We start from the raw sequence: 13,044 nt of genomic DNA, 5'->3' as shown, positions 1-13,044 counted from the left end.
ACTAAAACACGCTCATTCCATGCTTCTCTAATAACAACTGATGGAGGGAAGAATCAAGAGGATTTCCTCTCTGCAATGGGAATTACTAGAAAGGACTGTGAAAAGCATTGCCTATCGTTATACAAGGAGTGTCACAGACAACAGGAGTACTTTCTCCAGAAAAAAAAAAACTGCACTAGAACTGCCGATGCACCTAGAAACATTCTACATTCTGAGAAAGCTCAAGGTTTTCCCTACAAATTGCAACAAATGCCATGTGTTCATACTGCTGCTACAAACATTCACATTACATGTTTCATAGACTTTGGCATATGAAATATAGAGATTTCCAACTAGTGTTTGCTCTTTGGAACTACTATACCAGACAGAATATGTATACATCAGAAGGCACTGCTTTCAAACACTTCTGTATCAAAAAACGTGAGTGTAACAATCCAGTACTAGTATCCTTCCTGAATGGTAGAGAGCAGGAAAAGTGATAGATTAAAAAAAAAAAATCAGGAAGATATTAATTGCCTAGAAAAAGCTTTTCCATAAAAACAAGGACGAGCATTTGATGGAGAAAACAGACTTAACAAATTGATGAGCAGCAGCAGCCTCTTTTCACCCTCTGCTAACAGGACATTCAACTAGAAACAAATTAATTTGAAACTGAAGAAGTAGTAACTAGTCTAATACTGCCTGCCACTAGAGAGAGGGCAATGGATTACATAAACCACTTGCAGAGTACAGCAGTCACTGATGATTATATGTAGAAGTGAGTGATGCTACTACAATGATAAGACTTCAGTTGCATTTATCTGCAAATTTACATTTGAGAAAGCATCCAGGACAAGGCTAACAGGAATTGGCGATAACACTACTTGGGCTCTAGAAAAATGTCAGTGAAGATCAGGCTTAGCACCACATCCTGCAAGACTGATGGAAGTGAATACCACATTTTACTACAGAGGGCTACGTATATGAATCGTGTAATTCAGTCCTGAGCACTTAATTTTATGACTCACCTGTACATGGAAATTAATTTGCTTTCTCACAACCAAAAAATATCCTTCAAGTTTCATTGTTCTAACTTAACTGCCTAGTCTCTCTCAATCCAGAGGTATGATGAAAAGCTCTGTGCTAAAGGCAGTACAGAATGGTGTTATTACCTGGTTATATTAACTACATTAATGATACCTAACCTAAAATAGGCCAGTTTGAGAGTCTAGCTTAGCCTCAAATGGTCTAACAACTTGTGACCCTCAAATTTCACATTATCTGTGGCTCAGCATACTTGCTAGTGACTGTACCAGGCACGAGACAACTTGGCTGTGAACAGAGTCTCTGCTACTGAAAACTGCCAGGTGCAGAAAGAACTGTTTTTAGTGATGCTTTAACAGTGCTGAAATACAACTTTCGGTCTACACCAACTACACCTCTTTTCAGCATCTGCTTAGTAGAGGCTGCTGTTAACAAGGCATAGTGAATAAAGATCAACTAAATAATGATGAAGCTTTTTAATTCCTTTTGCTGACTAATGCTGATCAAATTATGGCATAGAGATTGATCTAGGATAGTCAGATTGTATATGTTGCTATTAAAAGAGGATTGAGTAGGAACATAAACTAAGTGTTTCAGGATTCCACAGAGCAGAAAAAGAACAGGTGGTCTGGTATATGTGAGCAGCTATACTCAGTAGCTTGTTTTTAGCTAATTAAGTAGTAATATAGGAGCCCAGATACCATTAAATTCAAAGATATCTTGAGTTCCAAGCAACTTTGCAGTTGAAAACGTAAGTAGGACATGCAAAAAGAAACAAACAGTCATTAAAAAAAAGCCCAAGAATTTAATCAAGCATGAGAATCTCTGAGCTTTACTGAGGACTATCAAAGCATTACCAAACAGGTTGCACACACAATTAATTGTGTACTGGGTGGTGCCAAAATTCAGGATTTGCGTGTCCTTATTTGCAGACAATGAAGAAATCCAATGTGCAGCAAGAAGCAACTTCAGGCAGCCAAAAAAAAACATTTAGTGAGTATTCTGAACTGCAAGATGGTTTATTTGACAAGAACTATTTTCTTCACCAGAGTTCAATTTCTGTGTGGAGTATTCACCCGAGTATAAGGGCACTTGTATTGTTACAAGGTAAAAGCTTCTTACTACTTTATTTCAAATGTACAAGAAACTAAGTATTCTCATGACTAACCCAGTATGGACTGCTGTACCCATTTATGACAAGAGCTGGCTTAGTAAAGTGAGCATAAAAACAGTATGTTACATGCCTTGAAATTTACTGTTCAGATTCTCTCAACGGTTGTAAAACCTGCTGAAGCTCAAAGGTAAAAACTCAGGTTCTGAGTAAGGTGTCTCAAGGGTATTCTCATAAGGTATTGAAGATATACAGTGAGCTCCACATAGAAAAAAAGATTGAGTAAGTTTGCAGGAATGAGTAATTTGTAGTGACAACAATGAGCAATCTACTTAAACGTATCTGACAGTGTGTACTGAATCTGAAAGGTCTCACAGAAATCATGAATCATTTATCTGTTGAACATAAAACTGGAGAGATGTGGAAAGAAAAAGAGCCAAAAAAATGCAGGCAAAAGATAGGTCACAAGTAACGTATGTTGCTCAGATTCACAGCACTGCAGAAGTATTTGACTGCAGGAAGATTAGATTTGAAGCACTGAATTTCTCTCTAGCATCAGACTCAAAAACGTGTTTTTTAATTATGCAAAGAATTGCATATTTAAAACTGAACAGACCAAAAGAAAAGGCACATTATGTAGACAGTGCTACTTCCTTGTTAAAGAAAAAAAAAAAAAAAAGAGCAGGAAGACACTGCAGCTAAAAGGGAATCACCAGGAAGAAAAGTTAAAAGCTGCCAGGAAAACAAGGCAGCAAACTTATGAACTGCAGATAGCACAAGTGGAAGATTTATGAAGTAATCTCAGGAAGTGAAAAAATAAATAAAAGGAAAATAATTCACCACACAGGGACAAAGAATTCCAATAAACTAGCAGTATTAGGCTGACAGAGAATAATTTAAAAAAAAGAAAAAAAAGACCCATTTCAGTACTTTGCACTATTTTACTCTGTGGAGGAGCTAAGAGATCATGTATTTTGCATCAGAAGAGGCAAAGAAAACTTTCACTTTTATTTCATTTTCCAGTAACTAAAATAGCATAGTTGGAGATACTGGACACTCAGACTAATTGTCTACTGTTCTATGGGGCACACAGTAAACATCATGAGTCTTTACAGTTGACCTTCTTTCCCTCAAACAACCTTTCTACTTCTTCAAAGAAAAGATTTTTTTAGCTATCACTGAAAGATAATAAATTCTCTATGTACCAGCATGCAATTCAGCTTATCTGTGTAGCTGATACAATCAGTTTTTAGTGTCTCAAAAGCACCAAAATACCTTCAGCCAATCAGTCTGTTAATCAGCCACCATTTCACACACCAAGGAGCAGCCTGAGGAAGCAAGCCTTAACATGCGAGGCTTTCTCCCAGAAAGTTCTGGGCTGCTACTGGTTCCATGGACGCTATTTCCCAAAGAGACTTTTGCAATGACTGGAGATGCATAGTGTAACCTACAGTTTCCATAGAAAGTATCTGCAGGGACTGCCACTGAGGAAATACAAAAGCAAACAAGTAGCTTTTAGAAAAATTAACCAGTAGAAACTTTGTCAGGCGAGCTTCTGTCCTTGACTTAAGCCATACCTTGCCAACTAAAGCAGGAATGTTCATAGAGTTGGTTGCAAATCCCATTCCATATGCCATTGCAGATTCCACACCTAGGAACCTGGCAACTAGCTTTTCCAGCTCCTCATGCTTGTCCAAGTTTCCTGCACATAAAACAAATGGGAAATTCAGAGTAAGGAGAAGCTTTCACTATTGCTAAATTTTACAGAGAATTTCCACCAACCACGCTGTGCTTGTTTAAAGGCCCATAAGGGAACACTGAACAAACTGCATATATGAAAACACAAATAAGACAACTGCTGTGCAATGTAAACTAAATCCAGGAAGTCCATTTGTCTTCACTGAAGTACCAGCTGCTTTATCAGCTAGACTAAAGTTCAATGCTAAAACAATTAATGTTTCAAAGACCTGCAATGAGATACAGACTCTGAAATACACATTCAGGGAACATACTATCGTCCTCCAACTTACCCATCTCCTGCCTAGTGCTGCACACCCCAGCTCCATACTGGGACAGAACTTTAGCAGCTGCTTCTTGGCAAGCCCCAGTCTTCTGTGCAAACCCAAGGTAGTTGTAGGACCCCATATTTATGATATCTTTTATCACTCTCCCTGTGTATCTGTGTTTTAAAAACAGCACAAGTTAGGATATCCAAAATATTAAAAATTATCTACATGAGATATTTTTTCACTTTCCTAGACCATACACTGAAATGTTACAACCCAATAGAACCAACCAATAAATTATTTCAATACTGCCTCTCATTATCAAACTCATCAATCAATGAAAAAGATTCTCTCTCTATCTTACAATCTCAAATTAATTCCCAGAAGAGTTTACATTGACAGGTGAATTTGCTATCGCACATAAAATTGCTTGAGGCTTCTCAAACCATCTGTTGCTCTGACATGTTTCTCCCTCCATCCCAGAAACATACAACTTTTCTTTCAATTACAAAATAACATCTCTACATCAATTAACTTGGCAGCCCCTCAAGCGGGATATCCTCTAACCACAAAAAGGAAACATCTGACACTTCTGGGCTAACAATACGTGACAAAGGAGAATAACGAAGAAATTTAGCAGAAAAAAATCGATTTCAATTCTCTTGCCTTTGAAACTCAAGAAGAGACATAACTAGTTTCACCAAGTACTGTGCTGCAAACCTCTTCACATCAAACATGTGATAAGTCATTTCCAACTTATAAAAATCCTTTATTGCATTTCTCATTTTGTTCCTACAGACTACCTCAGTTCTGAACCAAAACAATCGTGTTAAATTCAGTTTAGGTAGCAACATTTACTTCAATTGGCAGAACTTCTAAATCAACACAAAGTCACAAGCAGCAGTGCACAAGTATCTACACTAGGTTCTTGTCATCATGCACAAATGTATTAATTTTATTACAGGTGTATACCAAGGAAATCTTAATACAGTAAAGTAGTCAAAAGATTATATACAAATAATCACCTTGGTGGCTAAATGCATTTCAAAAGAGCAAAATTAATTGATTCAAGCTGCTAGAAAGCTCAAACTTTCATAATACAGCTCATAACTCACTGTTCCTTTAACCTCGCAGCCTGCAATTTACTTTTAGAGACCCTATATTTGAAGACAAGGCTAGCAAGTGTTCTCTTCAATTTTGACTCACGTGAATGTCCAGTTATAGTCATGGGAAACTCTCTCCATCATGTCTACTTTGGCCCCTGGCACACTACAGATCGGACGGTTCCAGCTGTCCCGAATGCGCATGTAGAGGTTTCTGTTGTAGAAATTTTCAAAGTCCTGGTACAATGGGACAAAGTCCTGAAACACATCAAAAGCACTCAAAGTAAAAGATAAATATTTATCACAGCAAAATAAGAGTAAGAGGAATAATTATTTTCTGTCTTTTTGGTGTTAGGAAAGAACTAAAGAAAACACAAACCATAAAATAACCCCCTTCATTAAATTGTGGGCATATAATCTTTGCATGAGAGGTATAGTCAGCCTTTGAGTCAAGCAGAGCAAGGAAACATGCAATGGTTTTTTGCCACCAGACAGTATGCACTGCTGTACTGAAAGCACAAAGGCTTTGAAAACTAAGGTGTTCTACCATATTTTATTAGGAATGCATTCAAAATAGCATCACCAGCATTATTTTACACATTACCATTAGAACCTTCCACAATGTTTTGTTCTCAGTAGAAGCTAATGGCACCTCTCTTCTGCACAGGTTATCAACACTGAAGTCCCACATGATTTTTGTGAATGAGTCTTTCCTGAATTTTAGCTTCCCTTCCAATGTTTTCCAGGAAAAGTGAGCGACTGGCTTGAATGGATAACACAAGAATGTCAAACTAACTGTGGCAGCAAGGACATCTGAGCACTCAAGAACAGTTTTTTCTTGCTTCAAACTCACAAGTTTCCTTTTTACTATTTAATTAAAGAAAGTCTGACATTTAGTAGAGATAAGAATGCATAATTAATTCGCTTCTCTTGGGGGAAAAAAGGCACCTTTTTAATCATCTACAGAAGGAAAAGGTAGAATTTATTACAAAGATAAGAGACAGCAGAGCATTTCTTCCTGTTTTTTACCAAAAAAAACGCAAACACTGTGACAGGAATTTTATTTTTGGCGACAGTAACGGGAATTTTATTTTTGGTGACAGTATGAGAAAGGCAGAGTATTTCATCAAGTGCTATGGTGTCAGACACTCGTACCACTGAAGCAAAACTGGGAGCACTTTTGGTAGATTTTTAATAAAAATACCAACAGGCACTTACAAGCTCTTACTTACAATGCTTGCTTGTAGGAGGAGTACTTCTTTCATTACTTTCCTATTTTAATGATTTAACAACTTTGTCCTTGCAATTTGGAGTAAAGGAGCATTTATAGGTCCACACCTTTGTATCCCACCAGCAGCTGTACAGAAAAGACCAAGCCCAAAAGTGCCAACTTTTGGCAAGTAGATACAGTTGCACCTAAACACATTTCTGATTTGCCTGAGCCAAAAAGGCACAAAGATTTTACTTTCCATGATTTCAACTACAAAAACAACCGAAATTTAGCTAGCAATCACGCTTTCAGAGAATCACAGGTATGTCCTTTCTCAAAGACAGATTGTGGGAATAAAATTTCTAGAACTTAAGACGCAGAGAAGGTCAATTATTTCTTCCATCTTTCTGTCCTAATTCATGACAAAAAATCAAAATAATGATCTACAATAGTTTCAAACCCTCTGCTATGTTACTTGTAGGAGGGCGGGGGAAGTGAGATCAAAAAGAAACCCTGGCACATTAGAAGATCAATACTTGAGAAACTTGTTAAATCTAATTATAATGTACTGAGATGCTTCTAAGTATTGTCAACTCCTCTTAACCATCTATGCACAAGAGTTCAGCTTTGCAATAGTTATCCAAGCACACCAACTCTGTGAGCCAAGAAACATCTGATATTTTAGCCAAGGTTCTTGGCTAGGAGGGGGAGGCTGGAAATGAGTCATTATACCAACTCAAGCAGGTATGCCTAGGTTGATATAGCCCAATCCCACTTCAGATTACTCATCAGATGAGTTTTCTTTTGGAACCCAAGTTGACAAAGCCAGACAAGTAACAAGCTCAACTGGTGAGATAAGGACAATCACCCACAATAGATTGGCACCACCAGTATACGTAGCACAAGCATGATCTTAAAAGCCAGCATTAGAACTAAGTTTAAAGTTACTGTGAAGTAGAGAAGTTCTCTGAACCTATTAGATTATGATAAAGAAAAATGTGTTTTAAAAGTCAACAAGAATTCAAGGAATAAATTATGGGTAAGGGAATTAAGGTTTAATACGGGACACTAGCTTTAGTTTTTTCAGGGTATGAAGTTGTACAATTACAGTAAAGGGCACTGAGTGTAGGTATCAGCACACTGTCAACTTCTCTGTTATCTATACATGTACTGCTCCCTCCAACAAACCATCCTCAGATCATGAAAAAGTTCCTTGTAATAGGACAAGCAGGAAGTGTTATTTTGGCATAATGCAAAAATGGATTGTCTATTTCCTCAGTGATCCTAACCCCACTGAGAGGTTCTCACAATCCACACATATGAGAATGCAAAAAACAAAGGGTAAGGATATTGTGCCTTTATTAACTGATACTGCTGGAGTTTCCCTCTTTTGGAGCTGGCATACAGGAGCAGATGGTCTGCTGGTTGGTTTGGGGGTTGGTTTGTTCCTTTGTTTACCTCCTCCATCCTTCCACAGTGTGGCATTCCAGATGAAGAGGAGATAGTACAACAAAAAGACTACTTGAATTCTGCATGTTAATTTAATGTTGAACCAAAAAAAATAAACACCTGGGGAGGAAAGGAGGGATGAACTCTATCAATCCATACTTTTCACCCAAAGGGCTTTGGAAGAGGCTCCCAAGGGGAAGTGGTCACAGCACCAAGCCTGACAGAGACCGAGAAGTTTGGAAACCCTCTCGGGAACATGGTGTGACTCCTTGGGATGTCCTGTGCAGGCCTAAGAGTTGGACTTCAATGACCATGTGGGTGCCTATTCTGTGATTTCAAACTTTGACACATGCAGCCACAGTGCTCTGCTGCAACAGCATCCTAGGGCTGGAAGCAACCACGATCACCTTTAAAAGGCCTTCAGATCTTGTTATTTTTCTATCAAGTTCTCATCTTATTTCACATCCAACACTCTTCCTAGCTGTAAGGGTTCCTAAGAATGTCAGTCTGAGATGAAAAGTTTCATTCAGATGAAAAATATTCTAGGAGTTGCTTCTTTGAGCAAGCTGATTAAAAGAGTCAAACAACTGCAACACCGGACCCACAAGAAGGAGTAAAAGCAGCAAGTTCTTTCATTTATGGAGCTAAAAAAATCCTGAACAGCTCTATTCCTATCAATTTCAGCCCAGAACACATTCCCTATTAATGAGGGGATGCCTGATGAAGAAACCAAAGTACTAGTGGTCTCCCAGAAGCCTGAAAAGCACAGTAATTTCAATGAAAAGCTAAGTCAATCAAGGGAAGAATAAAATTCTCCCTCGGGGTGCAACACCTTAGCATAAGTGATTCGGGAATCCATTATTTCACCATCCTCCAAATTAATATTGCAACAAGTGAAGGTCATAATGACACTTTGTAGCCTTTAGCTCAGGGCATAGGGACATGCAAATGCAGTGATTATGCTACTTTTAGAGCCAAGTTTTCACAGCATTGCACCTAAGCTAACAAATGGCGCCATGAGCACCAGCAGGGCTTATCTGCAATTCGCATAATGTGCTCTCTGATAACACATAACTGACTCTGAACAGAAATCCAGCAGACAACTGCAACAAATTTCAGGCTTCTAAAAGGAAGCAGAAAGACTAGTTTCACCTCTCTGTTACATGAGTCAAGAGAAGTGGAACAATAACTGTAGGTAGGTTTGTATCATCAGGAGGCCTCTGATGAGCTACACTGATGCTAAGACAACTTAGCATATCGAACAAACAACTCCACTTTACTGCCCCTGAAATATTCCTACAGCTGGGCTCCTGTAAACATGTGTTAGAAAACCCCAGATGCTAGAAACACGTTCTAACTGGGCAAACTACAGAGCATGATGCAGAATACTGGAGAGTTACCAGCCCCACTTACAGCCACTCCCAAACACAAAACATGTAAAGTAATCAACATGCAAATCAGACTGGAGGAAAGGTAAAAGTGATTTTCATCCAGCCTGTAAAATCCTGGAAGCATTTTGCAGATTTAACTATACTGTATGGCCAGACAGCACATTAAACTGGGTATGCATAAACTGATTCCAGGGTAATTGAGAATTGTTAATCTTGCCATTTACCCATGCCTAAAACAGAGCAGTAACGCTTCAGAGAGGATGTGCTACACAACACTGGTTTCCAGGAAAAGCTCAGCTGGATATATTCTAAACAAAGCCAAAACTCATGAAACTATTTCCTGGAAATCAGTACTAGCAAGGTCTGTCCCTTTTCACCCTTTTGTGTTTCAACAGTGAGTGAGTATTAGGTTTTCCTGGAATCATTCATATCAATGCATGGCTCTAATAAATTCCAAGGAATTTAACTGCCATCAGAGACAGTTGTAATTCAAACCTGCTCAAAATCCTGCTCTGCTCTTTAGTTTGGTCACTTGCAGTTTTCTAGTTATGATGCAGAATAAGAATATATTAAGTGACAATTCAAGGAAGGATTTGCTCTACTGAAAGAAACTGCCCTCCATACCACAGAAAAACTGAGTCTTTTCCTTGGGTTTAAAATTATTTTAGACCTAAGTTTATGTTATGCTTTTAAATGTAATTAAACACTCCACAGAAAAGCCACATACTTTGTTTCTGTGATTTTCAGAACAGGTTCATTCAGCCCTTTACAAAATACTTTCTCACACTATGTAATTTTGTAATTTTTCACCTCTGCAATTACAAACTATTTCAAAAAGGTAAGGCTAATCCTTTTGCTTGACACTTTAAAAAAATCATAATAACCTAGTGGGCTCTTCAGAATTTCAGTAATAAAAATGTTACTTTCCACACAGAGGAAATCTGCCAGAAAGCACCCCAGTGTAATCACAGGGGTTCTCTGATTTGCATGTATTAATAAATAACAAAAAGTTGAGTTTTGAGCTTTTTCTGCACACTAGTACCTGCATTCGCTTACCAAAAGGTGACTGGGTTGTCATCCAGCAGAGACTCAAATATTGGAGAAAATAATTTCAAAACAAGTAACTGAGCACACACTGCCCCTCCACCTCCTGAACCAAAATAACCCCTGGCTTCCACACTAGACATGCTAAAACATGCTCTCATCAATTCATTTGTAAGCAAACAAAGCTTAAAGCAGCAAAGGGTGAGGATAAGTACTGTATGTTCTAGACCTCACATGATCACTTTTCTATTTATCTGATATCAGAAGCAGCTATTACAATCTAAAAGCTAGAGAAATGAATTGGGGAAGTACACTAAGCTGAGATTTCTCCAACATCAAACTTTAAACAGGATTTCCTATATCTCACTCTTACGCAATATTCACTGGCACTTCTTATTAGCTCCATCCACAGACACGCTATGTACAAAACAAAACTAGAATATGTGCATCTCTTCATGGAAGCTGTAACCAACACAGAAACTGAAAGAGTTTCAATTCAGCTGTCCAGAAGACATACTTGTTAAGCAAATGTCTTTCAGGATAAGATGCAATGCTGAGTTAATTCATAGAAAAATTCAAGGCTACATTTCTTTTAGGACTAGGATAATTTTTGGTAACAATCTCTATGCTTCAAGGATCTCTGTGGCAATCTTTACTGAGAGTCAAATATCAATCATAAATTAATGAATTAGACTCATGCCCTCTTTTTTATACTCACTCATGTAAGAGCCATGACTGCTCCTACAGAAAAGGGCTGCTGTAAGCAGTTCTTACACACTGGTAAGAGGACAAACACTTCACAACAACTGTGCAAAAGAAACCTAACAATTACAGCACAGAGTAACTGCACCAACACTTCAGTTACTCCTTTATAATCCTCAATACCATGAATATTTAAACTTTTATTCTAATGTCTTGGTAGTTTTCTGCAACTGTTTTGACTGTTCTCTGCTATATCAACTTCTACTTTAAACACAGAAAAATACAAGAGTCATGTTTCATGATACATAAAACCTGTGTCACGTTCTCAAGCGTCATAAACCACAGTAGCTCAAAAGACACTAATGAACACATCAAGTTTCAAGTTGAGATTTAACCAGCATTCTTTAATCAGATATTTTAACTGTTGAAAGGGATCCAAGATTTTTACTTTCGTATTCCAAAAGTCAGTTTTGGCGAAAGCGTAAATTTAAACTCCTGTACTTTTAACCAATATGAAATGCCTTTTACCCATGAAACTCCTGTAAGAATGCTTCGGTTTTGGAATTTAGTGCCTTACTATGAATCTGCTTAATTCTACCTTACAACGTTCACAGAAAGAAGCTACTGTGAAGTAATTTTAGGCACTGGTCCTTAGCTAATTACTGTAAAAAGACATGCACTTTACTCTAGTGCTCTCTCCAAAAAAAGCCTCTTTAGAGCCTTCCCTTTTTCAGTTCCTCCCTGTCACCCTTGATTATTTGTTTGCCTTACTGAGATGTCCTTTCTGTCCCCCTATTTTCTGCTAGCCAACTGCTTGTGTGGCTGCACAGAGAACCAGAAACCAGCAACTGGAAAAGGAATTCCCTTAACATTTTATAAGCCACATTGGCTCTCCAAAGCAGTTGAGAAACACAGAACCCAAATCAGCAAATGTAAGACCTTTGGAGAAAGCTCACTGGTAGTCACACCCCTCTAAGAGGGCTCACACTAAGAGCTAGCAAGAAAATAGCTTGTGAACTTCACGTTTCAACAGTAGCTTCCTAAACACAATTAACTTCTGTGGGGAATAAAGATCCCTAAAAATAATTTACAAGTACTGAAAATCAGAATTATCCATTCCAGGCTAACTGCTGAAGCAGGCAAGACCTCTCACCTGGTAACAGAAACTTTTGGAATAGGTCTTAACATGAATTAATTCTTTCTAATCACTATCAGTGAGCCACAAGTCAGTACCTCTAATTACTCACTAGCTAACCTGCTGGTGTTGTGGACTCCAAAAAAATTTAAAGTTATATAGCTTGTGCTCTGGATCTGACCCACAAGCTTCTCTTTGCAACTGCTTCAGATAAAGAGAATTAATAACATTTCTAAATCAAAACTCAGCCACTAGAGCAGCATCAGAAAGCCTCCCACTGGTGTCAAACTAAAACTAGAGCCTTTCTTTAGGTACTGATGCTGGAACATGCAGTCTTTCTTCCCCAGACTCTTGTTTCTGCAGCTGGGGGATCTTTCAGTACATTGATGTAACTGTTAATGCAGCTTTGAACTGAGACATATGAGAAAACTACTCTGAGGAAAAATACCTCAAAAGAAACAGTGTATTTTTATGACACAGCACCACTTGTATAGTATTTGGGGCATACAGAAGACAAGAAAAACAGCAGAAAACTTTGACCACCACTTCTTCCCGAAGAAACACTCAAGGCTCAGCCACATCATTTCCCACCAAACATTATTTCCCAGTAGTTACCTTCTGTTCTTCTCTTTCTGTTGCATTTTGACACTTCTCAATCTTCCACTGTCGCATGAAATCTCGCAGATATCCAAAGAGAGTGAGAACACCATAGCCTACATAGGTCAGCACAGCAACCAGCATAGGCGTTTCTTCAAAAGCTTCATTGAAAGGCCTTTTGTATAATCCTCCATTGTGCACAATATGATTTATCTATGGTAAAGATTTAAAGAGAGGCAGTTGAAGTATTAACTGAAAAAAGGCAGATATTTC

General features: G+C 38.1%; 1 protein-coding gene across 2 annotated transcripts in view; it reads right to left on the bottom strand.

Moving 5' to 3' along the window:
- SPTLC2 (serine palmitoyltransferase long chain base subunit 2) overlaps nt 1-13,044 on the bottom strand; it is a 77,272-nt gene that overhangs the window by 53,564 nt on the left and 10,664 nt on the right. For both annotated transcript variants that reach the window (XR_004418214.2, XM_033062610.2), the window contains exons 2-5: nt 12,790-12,984; nt 5,347-5,501; nt 4,165-4,313; nt 3,712-3,836 (exon numbers count right to left, since the gene is read on the bottom strand). Coding sequence is in view for 1 of the 2 variants with exons in the window: in XM_033062610.2 (XP_032918501.1) it covers nt 3,712-3,836; nt 4,165-4,313; nt 5,347-5,501; nt 12,790-12,915 (555 nt within the window). In the remaining variant the exon portion in view is untranslated. The remainder of the gene's footprint in view (nt 1-3,711; nt 3,837-4,164; nt 4,314-5,346; nt 5,502-12,789; nt 12,985-13,044) is intronic.

Source organism: Catharus ustulatus, chromosome 6, assembly GCF_009819885.2.
Source record: "Catharus ustulatus isolate bCatUst1 chromosome 6, bCatUst1.pri.v2, whole genome shotgun sequence".
Lineage (NCBI taxonomy): Eukaryota > Metazoa > Chordata > Aves > Passeriformes > Turdidae > Catharus > Catharus ustulatus.
Note: the sequence above shows the minus strand (reverse complement) of the source record. Positions and strands in the feature narration are given on the sequence as shown.